The sequence below is a fragment of the Mustela erminea genome, chromosome 1 (genome assembly GCF_009829155.1).
Source record: "Mustela erminea isolate mMusErm1 chromosome 1, mMusErm1.Pri, whole genome shotgun sequence".
Lineage (NCBI taxonomy): Eukaryota > Metazoa > Chordata > Mammalia > Carnivora > Mustelidae > Mustela > Mustela erminea.
The window spans coordinates 124,600,453-124,618,399 of NC_045614.1; the positions used below are offsets into that span (position 1 = coordinate 124,600,453).

At 46.0% G+C, this 17,947-nt stretch overlaps 1 protein-coding gene across 3 annotated transcripts in view; it reads right to left on the reverse strand.

Moving 5' to 3' along the window:
- Positions 1–17,947, reverse strand: part of FNDC3B (fibronectin type III domain containing 3B) — a 339,705-nt gene that overhangs the window by 51,262 nt on the left and 270,496 nt on the right. For all 3 annotated transcript variants that reach the window (XM_032341218.1, XM_032341222.1, XM_032341225.1), the window contains 4 exons: positions 6,774–6,898; positions 5,382–5,556; positions 3,441–3,527; positions 1,904–2,042 (listed from right to left, as the gene is read on the reverse strand). In XM_032341218.1, coding sequence (XP_032197109.1) covers positions 1,904–2,042; positions 3,441–3,527; positions 5,382–5,556; positions 6,774–6,898 — 526 coding nt within the window. The remainder of the gene's footprint in view (positions 1–1,903; positions 2,043–3,440; positions 3,528–5,381; positions 5,557–6,773; positions 6,899–17,947) is intronic.

Here is a 17,947-nt window from a genome sequence, read left to right on the forward strand (position 1 = left end):
TGTTCCATCACAGTTTGCTATTAAGCATACTGCAGGTCCCAAGTGAACCTGATATGCAGCCAAAGTTGTGGATCCATGAGAACGTGCACCAAAGAGGTGGTTTGAGGAAGGGGTGCTGGCGTATTACCAGAGCCCTATGGATGTCGGGTATTTACTCCACTAACTCTGGGCCTGCAAGAGTTTTCTTTTCTGAGCAGAAAAATACCTTGCATTATAATTTTGCAAGACTATGCAGAATTTACTCTACTCTCAGTCTGTACTTCTGTATTTGGGTACTGATTTAGGAACTTTTCTTCCCTTATTTCACTTGGCATTTCCATTACTGTATACAAATTTCATGAAGAAGATACTTAAAACAATAGTAGTGAAGTTAATTTTTTTTTTAAGATTTTGTTTATTTATTTGACAGAGAGAGATTACGAGTAGGTGGAGAGGCAGGCAGAGAGAGGGAGGAGGAAGCAGGCTTCCCGCTGAGCGGAAGAGTTCAATGTGAGGCTTGATCCCAGGACCCTGGAATCATGACCTGAGCCGAAGGCAGAGGCTTTAACCTACTGAGCCACCCAGGTGCCCCAATGATGTTAAATATTTTAGCATATGGCTAATGAAAGTAAATATTTAGTATTTATGGAACTTTCTAGACTTCTCTGAGAAAAAAGCTTTACAATCTGGCAAAAAACACACCTAAATTTTTACAGTTTCTTTATCATATCTATCTTTCAAGGAAACTGATATCCTAATAATTCTGCCTCAAAATTTTTAGGTGACCTGATATAGTTTTATGTCTCGATGGTTGATCCTCCAATAACAGTTGAATAATATTTTATTAAAAAAAATTTTAAGTAATCTCTGCACCTAACCTGGGGCTCGAACTCACAACCCCAAAATCAAGAGTTGTATGCTCTTTCCACTGAGCCAGTTGGTTGCCCCAAGAGTTTAATATTTCAAATTCCCTTTACATTACTTGGCTGCCAGGTAAACTCTTATTTTAAATTTCTCCTTTTATTTTTTGCCTTTCGGGTAGCTATTATGACACATTAGTGATAATTACATATGTCATAGTAGTTTTACATATAATTGCGAGTGTTTCTTCTAATGGCATTCAATTCCTTTTTTAAGTTTTATTGAGAGAGAGCAAGCCAGCGCATGCACAAGTGCGTGTTGGGGAGGGGCAGAGGGAGAGGGAGAAAGAAACTCAGCCAACTCCACTCTGAGCCCGGGTCCCAATGTTGGGCTCAATCTCACAACCCTGAGATCACAACCTGAGCAGAAATCGAGAGTGGAATGCTTAACCAGCTGTGCCACCCAGGCACTCCTCTAACAGCCTTCATGTCATTGAAATAATCCATGCTGCAGAGGTGAACCACAATATCCTTTTGCTTGATACCCTCCAAGCACCACAAAATAACCTCAAGTGAAAAATTCTTAAGTTCAGAACTTTTGGTTACATACAAACAACTACAAAAACTAAAGTTTTCCTAGTTCTTCTTCACTTGAACATTCTGTACATCAAAGTTTCTTATGATGACATACCTGAAGTCTGAACTTTACTTTCAATATTAATTTTGTAAATCAATTTTTTATATTAACTATCACTACCATTTGGTAATGGCAAGCTGTTGAAGAATGTATATATTTTCAGAGATGACTACATTCAGATCAGTAATATATTAAAAGTACAGGAGGAAAAATAGAGGAAAAACCATAAAGGAAGTAAAATGCTCTTAAAATTGTCCATTTTACCAGTTGGTGGAATTCTCTGGATGTTTTTCATACATAGATTCCAAATCTGTAAAACTCCCACAAATAACACCTTTTATTTTGTATTTTGCTTTGTCACTACTGAAGTTAATCAGTTTCTAAAAATCTGTCAAAAATAAGCAATAGGAACAGTAGCAAAACATACCCCACTTGACACTAAAGCCATGAGATGTAACTGGTCCTTTAATGAGGGGTCTTGTGGGAGGCCCAGGCCTGTCAGGACTTGTCGTACACACTAGAACTTCGCTTGGACAACTTTTCCCTTCCACATTAGAAGCAGTCAGCTATAATACAACCAAAAAGAAATATTAATGTGCTTTAGATATCAGGTTTTAAAGAAATGGGCATTTTTAACAAAAAATATTTATTTATTTGAGAGAGCATGTGTGAGAGAATGTACAGAGAGAGGGAGATGGACCAGCCAACCCCCGCTGAGCAGGGAGCCTGATGTGGGGCTCCATCCCAGGACCCTGGAATCATGACCTAAGCCAAAGGCAGACACTTCACCGACTGAGCCGCTCAGGAACCCTGAAATGGGCACTTTTTAGCATGGCAAGATCAAGGCATCTGTGAATTCACACAGGCAGGCACACATACACATAGATTTCCTCTCTCACAATCTCAAACAATTGATCTATAAGTGTTTCCTTTACGAGGTACTTATTTCCTGTAGAGTTAGCTATGAACAATTAAAACAGTAAAGGTGGGTTTAGCGAAGACTAAAATTTTTACCCTTTCAAGAAGACATAAAACAAAACCAGTATGTTACTTCCTGGCTCTTACTGTTTTGTGGAAGGAAAGTATGAGGCGTGGAAAACAGGTAAAACTGCCTTTATTTACTTAAGAGGAGGGCAATGCCACCTTGTGGAGAAATGCTAGCAGTAGCCCTATGTTCTCAGAGCCGGCCCCAAATAACAAGCATTTGGTAAAAATCAGAAACTGTCATTTTCCTCGAACCATCCCACACTTCGCTGGATAATCTGACAGCTATTTACTGAATGACTGCTACGTGTCAAACACCATTTGGTCCCCAGAACTGGAAAAGGAAGGGAAGACTCAGAAGATGAACTTCTCCCTGCAAAAAGGACACAGACCTAGCAGACCCTGCAGCACTTGGCCCTAGATTGGTAAACAGCCCTGTGACCGAGAACGCCGCCCACCACTCTGCTCGCTCTAACGGCTGCGGCTGGGAGCTCCACTTTTCCTTACAGTGCGGAGTCCTCTGGTGACATTAATAGTGCTGGCTGATGACCAAGGCAATGCCTAAGTAGGGACAGAGTGGGCACGGAAAAGAAACATAAAAACAGCTGGAGAAAAAAGAAATGGGCAGAAGAGCAGAGGCAGAGGGAGGGTGAACGGGAAATCGAATTAAAAGGGGAAACACGGGAGGGCAAGGGGGGACGTGTGGGTGAGAGGTGCGCTGAGCGTTCAGCCCGCAGCCGCTGGCACCCGGCTGCCCTGTGATGCAGTCTGTTCCAGCATGTGACAACAGGTTCCCCTCTCAAAACCCGGCTTTCAAATTTAAAGTACAGTGTGCCTTCTGTAAGTGTTACTTTAATAATGTGAAGCATGGTGAAACTTAAAAATCTTTTCACCTACGGAGTCCGTCTGAAATGGTAAATGGGTGCAACATGAAACAGCTGTTTTTTTAATCAGTTCAGGTACCAAAATGACCAACTCACCCTGAATTTATACTGTGTGCTTCTTTTGAGATTTTTCACAGTACAGGTTAAGTCCTCTCCAGTGTATTTCGGGTGGAAAAGGTTATCCTGCAAAGGCAAAGCCAGAAAGAAACATCAGTATCACTGAAAACTGGGCATTACTAAATACCTGTGTTTAGGATTTTTCTATTGCCTCTTTCCATCACCACCAGCAGCCAGACGTCGAGCAGCGACGGCAGAAAGAGAGTGTCAGAGTCCTTGGTGCTGTAGAGAGTGCTCTAGCTCTATCAAGTAAAAATCTGACTTTATCTCATTATAGTTTCTCCCGGGTCGGTCGAGCTTTATTGTGAGGCTCGAACGTGCATGAGAACAGTGCTCTCCTCCTGAGAGGATGCAAATCCGCCCTGGAAAAGATGCCACCACATGCTCTCCTCCCGGAGCCAACTTCTCCCAGTTCCTCAATAAGCATTTTAAACAAAGGATTAAACCACCAAGGAGGGCCAGGTGACAAAGTAGCATGGACCGTAAAAAAATGTATTTAACGTTAGTCTGAGAAGAACGTCTTCCGGGCTCTTCACCGTGTAGCTGCAATGTGCTACATAACAAACTGCGGCTGAGCTTTCTGACCACACGGTGTCCTCTTCTGGCCAAGGGAGAAAGGACAGTCTGGACCGGAAAGGCATGATCCTTTAAGAGGCTAGGTACCCCTCTAAAAGCCCAATGTGCAGAAGTCATTCACTAGTATTCTCAATCACGCACGGCTCCAGCCGGCCAGCCGTCAATGATTACGGAGCACCTCCGAGGCATCAGGCTTCCTTCCGCCTTCTACAGGCTCAGCACTGCCCAAGAACAGATAAAGCCTTGCCTTCCAGAAACTTACATGCCAGGTGGAGACCGTGATTAAAAAAATAAAACCTATAAATAAATATGAAGCAGGCTGCAGGATGTTAAGGACAACGACAAAGAAAATCAAGCCGGGAGGAAGGACAGAGCGGTGGTCAAGTGAGGTGCTCCTCTAGGGCTGTGCCAGTTAAATAAGGTAGTCGTGTGGGGCTCTTTAAATTTAAATGAAGTACAATTCAGAATTCAGTTCCGTGGGCCCACAGCCATATTTCAAGTGCTCAATCGTCACATGTGACTAGGTGCTACCTTTTCTGGATAGCACAAACTACAGACCATTTCCATCATTGTGGAAAGTTCTACTGCATAATGCTGTTTTAGGGAAGGTGGCTCTGCACAGGTCACATGTGAGGAGACATGAGGGAAATGAGGGAAACGAGTCAAAGGAAGTGGAAGGGCCTTCAAGCTGTCGGGCACAGAAACTGCAAAGGCCCTGAGGTCAAGGCATGCCTGTGTGTCCTGTGAGACTACAGAGGCAGAAGCAAGGACCTGAAAGAAAAACAGAAGAGCATGGGACCTTGCAGGCATTGTAAGGGCTCCAGCTTTTATTCTGGAAGGATGGGGAAGGCCCAGAAGTAGGAAGGGTTCTGAGCAGGGCACCGACCGGATCTGTTTTACTTAACAGATCACCTCGGCTTCTTGTGGAGAACAGACTACAGTATAATAAAGGTGAGGGGAGGGAAAATACGTAAAGAGACCACCGCAATAATCCAGGGATGGGATAATGGTGGCTTAGAAAGGGGTAGCAGTCTTGGGTACTGAGAAATGGCCAGATTGCGGGCTAATATATGGACACAGATTTAAAAGGATCTGCTGACTATAGATGGGGTCAAGGATAACTCCAGATTTTCTGGCTTCCCCAAACACAAGGACAGGAATGCCACTTCCTGACATAGGGAAGACTGTGGGAAGGACAGGTTGCGGCCAGCGGTGGTAGTGGTAGAAATTAAAGAGTTCGGTTCTGAACTTATGCAGCTAGCGCACTTTTATGGCGTTCTGTCTGTTACGACAATACTGACTTATACAGAACACGCGCAAGGGTATAGAATCTGCAGGGCTTACGTTTTCATCCTCCTGGATTTCCAAGGTGTAGGTGACCGCTTCCTCGGGTGAACAGCCTTCTGGTTTATTCCACTGCAATGTGACCCATGTGACCCCAGCGCGGACAAGTCTTGGCGCAGAGGGCATCTGAGGAATGTTTCCTAATGTGTAACATACCACCTCTTGGCTATAACCACTATGGAGAGACAAATCCAGAAAGACTTACATTTAGGAACATGGAAGGAGTCTTGGAATTTTAAAAGAGAAGGACAGGCCCACCTACTGCCTAACTGGCTCGGGCTGGAAAGTCTGGGGCATGACAGATCCAGCCAGCAAAGGACTACAAGTACCCTTTATGTGATATTCCCTACTACCCCTCCTTTCCATTTGCCTGACTGCCAGTCTGCTACTAAAAAAGCAGAGCACGCTGCAGGACAACATTGTTCAGGATTTATCTCCCAACCCCCGAAAGCACCCAGCAGAAAGGACAACACTGTGCAAAGGTGCTAAGCTGTGACCCACAGCTACCAAGGAACCCTCATATCAGTATGAGCACAAATCAGTGTCTGCTGACGAAATACACTGCTTTAAAAATATATATGGTGCTAGTTTTCAGAGGTTTGTGGGTGCTTCCAATTCACTGATAAACCCTTGAAGCCTTTATCATTATGACTTTTTCAAACGGCAGACTTGAACCGGCTATCACGGGTGGGGAGAGGGGGCTGTGAAACCTTGCAATGTTCTCGAGGCTGGAGAAAAGCTTGAGGACCAATGATGCACTGAACCTTTAAGATTTTTCAATAAACAGTGATGAAAGAAAAAGGATTTTTCCCTTAATTAAGAGTTACCCAGGAAGTACAATTGAAATATGGTCCTTTCAAAGCATCTTTAATCCCCAGACGCTCCCTCGGACACCTATTATGGCCTTTCTTCTACAGCTTGGAGGCAAGCTGTGGTGCCTGGGCCAGGCGGAGTTTTCTCTAGGCTGTGAGGGTCTGCCCAGGGCTTGACAACAATGGCCGGCCTGGCACCCCTTTCTATTAGGTAACCTCAAATATAACTGGAAAAGGCAACCACATGACTAGTGATAAAAGGAAAAGGCATGTGTTCTGAAAAAAAATAAAGCTTCAAGAGGGATTTCTCTCAGAATCTGAACTGCTACCTTCATCTGGGCTCCCAGGGACACGTCATGGGGCCTCGGCCTCACAGCCTGAGAGCTGGCATGGAGGCCACCCAGGGCATTCATCACCTTGGGACACGCCTTTCACCCTCTGATTAGGGTTCCTTCGAGGAAAATCTCAAATTGGTTCAGCGTGGGGCAGTGGATGTCTTCACACGTTCCAGCCACATGAGAGGAAGACACAGAATGACCACATGAGTGTTCAGCGGCAGGAGGGCAAAGACACATCATACCTGGTGCCGATGTCATTCCGAGCAGCCAGCCTGAACGTGTACCCCATCGCTGGACAAAGCTTTGTCAACTTGCAGTGCTTCTGACTCCCAAAGAAGCACTGTCTGAAACCACTGTTTCTCTTTCCCTAAAAGGCAACAATGAAACAATGCACACAAGTTTAAAAAAAAAAATCAGTAATAAGAAACTGAGGAAGGCCTTCTGAATTAGTTGTTTCATTTCCTGGGTCTGGATGAACAAAACCAAGAGAAGGAAGGCTTCTAGGGGAGTGTTTGACAATGCAATGTCATCCTGAACAATAAAAGGCACTACAGAAACATCTGGGGACGCATGGGTGGCTCAGTCGGTCAAGCATCTGCCTTCAGCTCAGGTCGTGATCCCAGGGTCTGGGGATCCAGTCGGGCTCCCCAGCCAACAACAGGGAGTCTGCTTCTCCCTCTGCCCTCCTCCCACTCATTCTCTCAATCTCTCTTTCTCTCTAAATAAAAAAAATAAATCAGAAAAAAAAAAAAAAAGAAAGAAAGAAAGAAAGAAAGAAAAACCTGTAACTGAGACAAGTCATGCCTCATGTTTGTGGTATTTCTGAACTGGTTTTGGTTAACAATAACAACAACAAAAGTACTATCAGGTATAAAGCAATGCACCATTTCTAAGATCCTCCTCACTTGCCTTGGTCAAACCGCCCAGACTGACCAACCAAGAGTAAGTCTGCAGCCTTATTTCAGGGATCGCTAGTTCTGGAAAGGCAGTAATTGCCGAGCACCTGAGGATCAGTCTAATGAGCTTAGCGTGCCAGAGAAGAAAGCCCTCCCCAGGCTTCTCTCTCTCCTTTCCCACTCTGCCCCCCTCTCGCTAGTCCCTGAACATGTGCATTCCTGCAGTGGTGAGCTATTTGTTCACTGATCCCTAAGTATGGGTCACATGCCTTTGACTCATCTCGCCCATATCCGCTTCCCTCCTACCCTCCTAACAGTGCCGTGGACAGTCAGGGAGCTCAGTCACAGCTTACGGAGTTGCATGTCTGATAAGCACCTTGATGTCTGATGAGCAACCTTGGCTGAATTCACCTATATGTATGATTGCCACTCTGTACCATTCTTATCAGGCTGGAAATACATTTTTAATGCCTTTCTAGCAGTCCACGATGCTTCAAATTCTTTGAAGTAAAAAGAAACCACTCTGGTAGGTTGTCTTCACAGACCCATGAGTGAGGGAAAAAAAGTCACCTGCCCTGTGCCACGCTCAGGCATGGACTCCTCCTATCAGTAGGACGGCAGAACAAGTATTTCAGGCCCATCATCCACAGCATTTTTATCGATGTTCACGCAAAGAAAGCCACATGCCAACACTGAATGAACCTTAGCATTCTAATCAGACGGTTGGGCCCAGGGCTTTCAGAAATATGTTTGAAGTTCTCAATTTATTTTATAAAGAAAGATGAAAGCACATTTTTTCTCCTAAGCAAATTTAAGCATTTCCTTCCTTTAAGCGGGCCTCCAGAACGCTTACCGCTGAAACACATTCCAGGTGAAGTTTAATTAAAAATAAAATAAACACACAACTAGCTTGAAGTGCCACTTGGGTGAACAGATTAAAACCACTGGTACATTCATCCTCAGACTAATTCCCCGCCTTCCCCTCCCCTCACCAAGCAAGGTGGTGCCCTTTCCAGGAAGGGAGTGGAAGTCCTATTAATCTTTGAGATTCAAAGTTCATATTATCAAGGTTTCAAAGTCCACTCAGATGCAAACTGCAAAGCGTAACATTTTTCAGCTGCTACTTGGGGAAAGTCACTGAGTGGCTGGCGTATCAGCTTACTTTAACCTTGAGTGGTAAGGTTGCAGCAGACGATTTATTCATAGCAACACCGTTTATACATATATTTGCATAATTACATCCAGGGTCTGATTATACTCTGTGCACACCCTGGTATGTTTTGTATCCATTTCAAGCTGTAGCGTGATCTACCTTCTTTCCTCTTCTATTTCGGAGCTTAGAGTAAACAGTGCAAGAAAGGCACATCCTGCCGCCACGGAAGCCTCATCCCTTCCAACCCCGACGCTGGCTCCCCTTCAATGCCTCATTTTTCCTATTTCTTTGTTTGGTCTCCTTTGCCCATTTCTGGTGCTTAGAACTATAGCCAGTAAATAAAAGCCAGTCTGTTCCTTACTAGGTTGATTTGCTTGAATAGGGTAAAAACCGGACTGTCTGTGGCTGAAACGAGAAAAAATGGGGGAAGATCGATGATAGGGACTAGACTCCTCTTTTAGCTTCCGAGATCAGGCGAGATCGGGCGCGTTCAGGGTGGTATGGCCGTAGATTAGACTCCTCTTTTAAAGGGCCACAGCACTGTGATTTGCTGAAGAACTGGGAAAGAGGCATCCCGTGACCCTGAAGACATTTCTCCTATGTTGCCAAATTTCCTCCTGCCTCACCGCCCCCCCCCCCACCTCAGTATCAGGAACAACTACTAAATAAACTCCAATTTGTTTGGATAAAGCATGCTGAACTTTCCATCTTGGAAAATTCGTACCTTTCAAGATGTAATACTCTGTGTACGGTCCTTAACATGCAGAAAGATCCAGAGCTGCTGGAACCTTAGAACCGAGTTTTAGAAACAGCATCTGGAGTCTGAAGGGTTAAGAGTACACAGAGTTCACAGAGTGAAGGAAGTAGGGAAGTAAGGAAATACTCATGAATGACATGGCGTTTAATATAAAAGGGATGTCAGGGAAGAAAGAAAAGGATATTCACAAAAGTCCTTGCAGTGCAAAAGTGAACTACAGCTGAGGGGTTAGCAAATGAGAATGGGGAACAGCACAGGGACAGCATCACCCTGATCTGCTGGGCAGACCATGCCAGGTGCTCACAGAGCTCTGGGCTTAGGCTCTGGGGCAAGGACATGTTCAAAGGCTAATGTGGAGGGTTGGTCTGTATACCAAGAAGGGTGCCAGGCTGTAAAGAGCATTTGCAAATAAGATTATTAGCCAGTTCTTCTTGTTGACAGAAATCAGTAGGGTTAAGGAAAAAAAAAAAAAAAAAAGATAATGCTTTAGAAGACTGAAGGATTCAGCTGAACTGATGGGGGTTGTCATGTGAGTGCTTATCACTGTTTATCAGAAATTAAATATGTCTAAGCATTACTGTCAGTGAAGTTTTACAGATGGTAAATTGTAACTTTCATGTTATAGGTAGCATGGCTCCAAATGACTCAGAGATTATGCTCTCTGGCAGGTACCCCCTTCCTAATAAAACCTAATCTAAACTACACAGGATTAGAGAGATACTAGCTTTACTTGGAAACTTATTTTTTCATCATTTAAGGTCAGCCTTGTGTGAAGTTTCCCACAAAAACATGGTCCTAAGAGAAATGAGTACCTCTGGATGTGTTTTAGGTCTGCTGCCAATAATCTGGCCAAACACAGGCAGCAGGGACACCAGTGGCCATGGCCGTGTCCTGGTCAGTGACTACCATGAGGCCACGCGTGGTGCGTCACACAGAGGAGAGGAAAAGGACTGCTCAAAAGGCCAAGCTGCTGGAGAGTCTCTAAGGAAGAGCTGGAGAGTGGATGCCTAGAAACACCTGTGTCTCTGTACGTGGGCAGATCAGGTGGGCAGTGTGTGAGCAGGCAGGAGCAGAACCTCCCTAAGATGCGCAATGAGGCTCCTGTTCTCCTGAGGAAGGTAACCAAACTTCACCCCACTTAGGAAAAAGAGCAGAAAGAAAGCTTCAAGTCCATACCCTCCATCATTCTGGAACAGATCCAGGCCCTGGGCTGCATCTGACACAAAGCGATACAACCACCAGTCGTGTTCTCGCCAAACCTTCTACCGCCAGTGTCCACAAATCTGAAAGGGGCAGATTTTTGGGTTCCCTGACTGGTTTCCATTTCAGAATCCTGGGCATGCCCAAATGCTGGTTTCTACAGCACAGCTGAGTTCAAGGACAAGATTACTCTTTCCTAAATGAGAAGAAATCTTGGGCATGCGAACTCATGGTGTGCTGATGAACTTCAAGGCACTCCATTTCTCACGGGGTGCGGCATTACAGCCCTGGGTTCCCTCCCTCTTCAGCTGAGCGCTCTTCTTCTCACTCAACTCACTCTACAGCTCTCGTTAATCTATCACCATCCCAGACGCAGCCCCAGTGAGAGCACCAGTTCGGCACCATGGCCTTGAGTTCCATGGAGAGGTTTCCTGGCCAAGGCGCAGGCTGCTTATCTCCCACTCCTGGTCACCACTGCTCTCCAGGACAGCCAGCGAGCCGGCGCACATACGTTGGCCCTTGCCCAGGACCCCGCTGCTCAGTTCTGCCTTACCTCCTCTTTATTACCACAAAATGAGAGCACATTGTGTATGATCTACATTCTAGACCATTCCAGACCCCAGGGGGTTGGCTTCCTCTCCATTCCCTCGAGCCGAACAGGTCTCAGGCAACCCACTCTCCTGTGCCACTCCCCTGTGCCACGGCAACTCTCATCACTCAGCATTCCTGTGGCCGATGTCTGCCGACCATCCCTATTTCCGCCTCCCTCTGGCTGAGCAAATGCCTCGTTTCAGTTTAGACTCACATACCCAAGACAGGTACCATCTCTGGGGAGAGTCGCAGCCTCAGAAGATTTAAAATCCTTCTAACGCTTACTCTTCAGAAAAGTCACACAGTTGTTTACAAGTTCTAAGAATAATCAGAGTCCAGATGTTCTAGGTCCTACAAGGTTCCTGCTAACTTGTGAAGAATGTCAGTACTCAATAACCTCCAGCAGAACGTTCTACCAGACTGTGGAAGGGCAGGGGTAAGAGAAGGAAACACAGTGCAGCAGGTAAAACGTGGACTCTCACGTGGCTCACCAGCAGAGACTGACTCACCCTTGGAAAGGTTTTCTCAAAATGTGTTAATAACCTCCGTGACAAGGATGGCCCTCTACCTCCAACCATGGGGAGGTGTGGGGGGAAGGAAATGCCTTATCAAACATTTCAGTCTTTAAAATAAAACCTGGAGGGGGCGCCTGGGTGGCTCAGTGGGTTAAGCCTCTGCCTTCAGCTCAGGTCATGATCTCAGGGTCCTGGGATTGAGCCCCGCGTCGGGCTCTCTGCTCAGCAGGGAGCCTGCTTCCTCTTCTCTCCCTCTTTGCCTGTCTCTCTGTCTACTTGTGATCTCTCTCTGTCAAATAAATAAATAAAATCTTAAAAAAAAAACCTGGAGATAAATTATAAATGTAAAAAGCTTTAAATATTTTAAGGAACATAGTCTCTACTTTCCTATTTTATCTTCTGCCCTGTTACTATGTACTCCAATATTTTTCCATTTCTTTCTAATCTATAGTTCAAAAACTTTGAAATTTTATAGCTACTATATCAAATTATAACATATTCCCTCACTGTCTTTACCCCACCCCTCTGAAAGTAAACATTTTGCTGACTGCCTGTGAGTTACCCAAGGGAAGAGGACACTGATCTGCTTTACAAGTATGACCCCTGTGGCAGAAATACTGTTGTCTCCTGGGTTCCCTCTCCTTATCATCAAGGGAATAGGCAGTGACCTCTTCCATCTGCTAACTGAGAAGAGCAGTGTTTGGGCACCCCCAAACTATGCCATCCTGGCTAGCACAACTGGGCTGGGTGCAAGGATGAGCCCCACCCCACCCATTGCTGCATCTCTGGCCGCACATGTCTTCCTTCTCCCTCTTCCCACAACACTTGGAAGAGAAGCAACAGTATGAACAAGAGTCATATTGCCTTTCAAAGTCCATGACCTTGGATGTAACAATCTCAAGGCACAGCAACATTGCATGTGCCATACAAAGATAAAGAAAAAAGATTTTTAACGGTTTCTCATGACTAAGAAAGTCTGAAGTCCTTTCCCTTGAACTGGAATGGGCTTGTGATGTGCTTGTAATGGACAGAATGGAGTGGAAAAGAAGCTGTGTGACTTGCAAGGCTAGGTATGAAGAGATGACGAAGCTTCTGCCTTTTCCCCAGAACACTGACTTTCCCCACTCTGGCTCTCCTAGGGCTGCCATGTTGTGAAGGGGCTAAGGTTCCACCGATGCCAGCAGTGACTGCTAGACTTGTGAGTGAAGGCTCTGCCAGAAGATTCCAGCCCCCAGCAAAAGAGCCCCTCTGCCCACCAGAGGCTCCAGAAAATTCTGGAACATACCAGACATTCTCCCAGTACTCTGGTCCCAACTCCTAACCGAGAATCCACGAGCACAAGGGACTATTTTAAGCCATTAAGCTTTGAGGAAATCTGTTGTACAATATCATACTCATTTATCTTGATGTCCACATAGGTTTAATAGTATGGCATTTTTCAGTAAACTTTTCTAAATTCCTCTCATTCTATAAATAGGTAGGAGGTAAGGAAGTAGAAGCGAGCATGCTAGAACCCAAATGTTTAACGATTGACTGAATAAAGGGTTCTATCTTCTACACGAGCTTCGTACATGCCATTTTCCCTCAAAGCCAACAAAGTAAAGCCTCCGAAGAGATTTCAAGAATTTTTGTAGAAGCTAAATATGTAGCCAGATTCCTAGATGATAAAACCAACCAAAACTGTTAGGTAGGGCAATGCAGTTACTTCATTTTACGGAGGTACAGTTTAGACTGAAGATATTTAGTAATGCTATCCCCAAAACGGCAGAGAACCGTGGGAAGTTTTTTGGCTTTTGTTTGTTTGTTTGTTTGCTTTGTTTTTAAGATTGTATTTATCCATTTGAGAGAGAGAGTGTGCGAGGGAAGAAGGTCAGAAGGAGAAGCAGACTCCCTGTGGATCTGGAAGCCCGATGTGGGACTCCATCCTGACTCTGGGATCATAACCTGAGCCAAAGGCAGTTGCTTAACCCGCTGAGCCACCGAGGCACCCTGTGGGAAGATTTTTAAACACAGACATGCAACAGTTTTCTGGGGATGGTTCAGGTGTGATGTAACCTAAGGCCACAAGTGAGTAAATTAAATAATCTTGCAAAGGCCCCTCCACATGTACCGGAGTTTCCGACTCTCCGTGGTGTCTGTTTATGAACACATAAAGGAATAAAGCTCCAGTAGAGAAATCAATTTACAGGTGGGTCTGCTTATTTAAAATCTGCTAAGTATATAAAACGTTGTTTGATTCATTTCATAAAATTCAGTTAATTTTTAAAGTTAAAAACATGTTTTTTAAAAAAGATTTTATTTATTTACTTGAGAGAAAGAATGAAAGGGGAAGAGGGAGCACGAGCAGGGGGAAGAGAGAGAAGCAGGCTCCCCACTGAGCAGGGAGCCCCATGCAGGGCTCAACCCCAGGACCCTGCGGACATGACCTGAGCAAAGGCAGGTGCTTGACTGAGCCCCCCAAGTCCCCCAAGTTAAAAACATGTTTGAAAGTACTGTATTCGGGGCACCTGGGTGGCTCAGTGGGTTAAAGCCTCTGCCTTTAGATCAGGTCATGATCCCAGGGTCCTGGGATCCAGACCCGCATTGGGCTCTCTGCTCATCAGGGAGCCTGCTTCCTCCCACCGCCCCCCTGTCGCCCCTGGCTCTCTCTGCCTGCCTCTCTGCCTACTTGCAATCTCTCTCTGTCAAATAAATAAATAAAATCTTTTTTTTTTTTTTAAAAAGAGTACTGTGTTCATTGGTAAAATGACATAACTAAAAGCCTAAAAATGGAACTTCTTTTTCCATTTTATTTTATTTCTTTTCAGTGTTCCAAAATTCATTGTTTATGCACCACACCCAGTGCTCCTTTTTCAAGTTTGTTTTCCCTCTTTATTATGTGTCTTCACCAGTCTGTCCTCAGTACTTGGGAAGATGAATCCTTTAAATGGGTTGGTTTCCTACTAAGGAACTTCACACATCCATGGCCCATTCTGTACACGGAACTCACGCATAATCCAATTAATTCAGGCTACAGTATTTTTCCACCCAGAATAACACTGTAGACTGTGGGGAATGTGGCTGCTTTGGCTAACATTTCCAATCAGCCTGGCACTCACTACCCTGGAAGCTGGTATGCCCAACGCTGGCACTAACAGACGAAGTTGGCTGATATTTTCATCTGCCTTCTAATTAATAAATTGGAAATGATCCTTCCTGTTCCTCTTTCCGACAGCTTCATTCCTGGCACAAGGAAATCAGAATGGCCCCCACAAGGGTGTTAGCATCTGCGGTGAACCACCTCTCTCTGGTCATGAGAACTCTCCCTGATGTTTCCTGATCTATGGCCTCTTGCTACTAACCTCCTTCTCTGTCTGGGTCTTTCACAGCCCCGCCCACTTGCCTTCCAGGGCTACTCTTAGTTTGGTAACTGCCTGGTAACTAAGCCACATGAATTTGGTTATCGGTGGCCCTGTGCTCATGGCCCTGGGGCTGCTGGCTCGAGACAGGGGCCGTGCGACTCTGGGCCACGGCCCTCTCTCTGTAACAGCAGAGTTTAGCCTGTCAAAAATGGCAACGATAAATCAAATAAAAAATAAAGTTGCACTCGCCAACTGAACTATCGCCAGTCTCAAAGATTTAGTCTGCGAGGACGTCTATATTTAGAAGTTGTTCCAGCACGGGCCGACCCTAGGCAACATCAAAGATAAATGTTGGCTTGAGAAATAAAAGAGCATGTATGTGTTCAGCACAACCATACATAAGAAGGGGTTCCTAACTGGGATGTGGGGACGCACCCCATCTGGGTGGATTCAAAGGTTCCTTGTGCCAAACTTCACTCTCCCCCCAGTGATGGCTCTTTCATTTGGAGCGTTCTGGCACAGAGGAACTTTCAAAGGTAAGGCAAGGGGGTGGGAGAGTTTGTGTTCCATGTTACTGAATAAACACTGCATGCATTTTATCCTTTGGCACGCCAGTTTTTCCTACTAGTGGGAGAAGCTCAGCTCCCTGAAATAGTCAAGGATAGTCATCAGGTCCTCGGATTTAAAACCAACCAACATCATGTTCCTATATATCCCCCCAAATATGGAGGGTCATCTGCTGTCCAGTCCAGAATGTGGAGACTGGCCCAGCGCAGGGAAAGGACAGAGGCAAGGGAGCGACTATAGAACAGGCTGCCCTGAGTATTTACGTGTCAGCCAAGGCATGGAATATTCAGCCCGTCCACCTAGTCAAAGCCAAAGGGGCCTTTTGGTGCAGCTGGCATCCAATAAGCACGAAAAACACGAGTTGGTAAATCAGATGCCATGGTCCAAGACAGGTATCTGTAATTCTGGAGCAACCAGAAGCTGCTCACAAAGCCTGCGGCCCAAACACACACTACTAACCCAGCCTGTATACATGTGACAAATGACAAAGCAGGGAGACCATCTGCTTCCAGGGTTCAGGTGTCTGGGGCTGAGGTTCCTACAAGAGAGGGCTTCTTGGAACTTAGCTCTCTGCCTTGGTACCTGAACCTCTGAGTTCTTACATCCCTCCTGGCCTACTTCCCTCCCAACAGAAGCTGGTCCCCTGGCTCTCTGCCACCACCCCTGCACGTGGCAGTGAAGGTCTGTGGTGTGGCAAGACATCACTACACTGTCAGGTCCCCAATTCGGCTTACGACACTCATATGGAAGATGGCTTGTGACGGACAGTGTGCCGAGCGACCTGGACACCCCACCCTTCCACCTCCGTGAGGGTGCGCCCTGAGAATGACTGAAAGGGCACATGGGCCCGGCAAATGGCACCTCCACTTGCTCCAGGCCTTGGAGATGGCTTGCGGGATGCAAACCCGGTTTTCTCGCTAGACCAATGCCCCGCAACGTGAGGCCGTGTGGCACCATGGGGGCGGCTGTATCCTCAGGGAGCTCTCCTCCCGCACAGTGGGGGACCCAGCAAGTCACTCTGCTTGCTGAAGCACCAGTCCCTTCCCTGAACCTCTGACGTCCCACCAGAGAAGCCATGGGCAAACTCCCTTGTGCCAAGAAGTGTCCCGCGAGATTATCAGTACTAACCACGCAACACCCAAGCTAAAAAGTAATCTGTTCCATAAACTGGTTACCAAGCATCAGGGGCCAGCTCGCTCCCTAAATGAGATAAGCTGGCTCCTCCTAAACTAGGAGTCGAAGAAGCGACAATCCCCGGCCTGCTGTCAGCTCCACGAGGTTTTGGCAACAGGACCACTGGTGCACTCTGGCTGGTTCACGGGGCCCCCGGGGCTGGAGAGGCTCCACCTGCGACTGGCCTTTTCTGCTCTTTCTACTTCCAATGATACTTCCCTTGACTTCTGTGCCATTTATTTCGTTCTCAGTCGCCTGTGTTTTACAGCTGTGTTGGCTCATTAGTTACCGGCACAGACAGATGTGAAATTCCTATTTGGGCTAGCTGAGTCACAAGTGAGAAAGATTCTTGGGAACTGTACTAGTCACATTCCCACAAAGCTATTTTTCTGGTTCTTTCGTATGCTCCCTACATGTCATGCCCGGAAGCCAAGCTAATGGCAAATTAACATCTATATATAGCACAGACATTGTGTTTGTTTAGTTCAAGCCGGAGGCGCTGGCCTTAGAGCTCCTCTGTCGAAGTTCCTCAGAAGACTGTCATCCAATCCTTCTGCTGGATGACTTTCCCGACCCTAGACCCTGATACGTGCTTAGGTGATATGAAATACTCAGAGGACACTGCATCTGCCAGTCCCCAGGCTCACCCACGGAATCCTAATCCACCTGGGGGCGGTGACTAACACGGATTCCAAGTGGAGAAGCAGAGGCCCTGGGGCAAGGTTACTTGCTTGACTAGTTACAAAGCAGAGACTATTAATCCAGGTCTCCTGAGGTGAACACCATGTGACCTACACCGTCATCAGTATGAATCCATGTCACACAATCCCATCAAGGCTGTGGGAGACATGCATTTGCTCTGAAGGACCCACTGCGTTAGCGCCAGTCAGACTTCAGTGTGGCACAAATGAAAACCTTATCTAAGAGTAAAACTCTTAACGGGTTTCCATAAATACTGCCTTCACAGAACTTAAGTTTTCTAAAATGGAAATAGAAAGTTCCTACTTGACTGTGAAGTTTGCTCTTTTTACTCACGTTTCCCCCCCCAAAAAAGGCCAGATCACCATCCCTTAAAACAGACTGGGCAGGCCTGGAAGCACCAGTCAATGCAAGGTTCCTAATTCTTTTCGGGAAGAGCCCTCCCTACCCTAGAGATACCAGTGTCCTCAATCCATCCCTCTCAGCTGCTTCTAGAAAAAAGCTCCCACTCTACTAGGTAACTC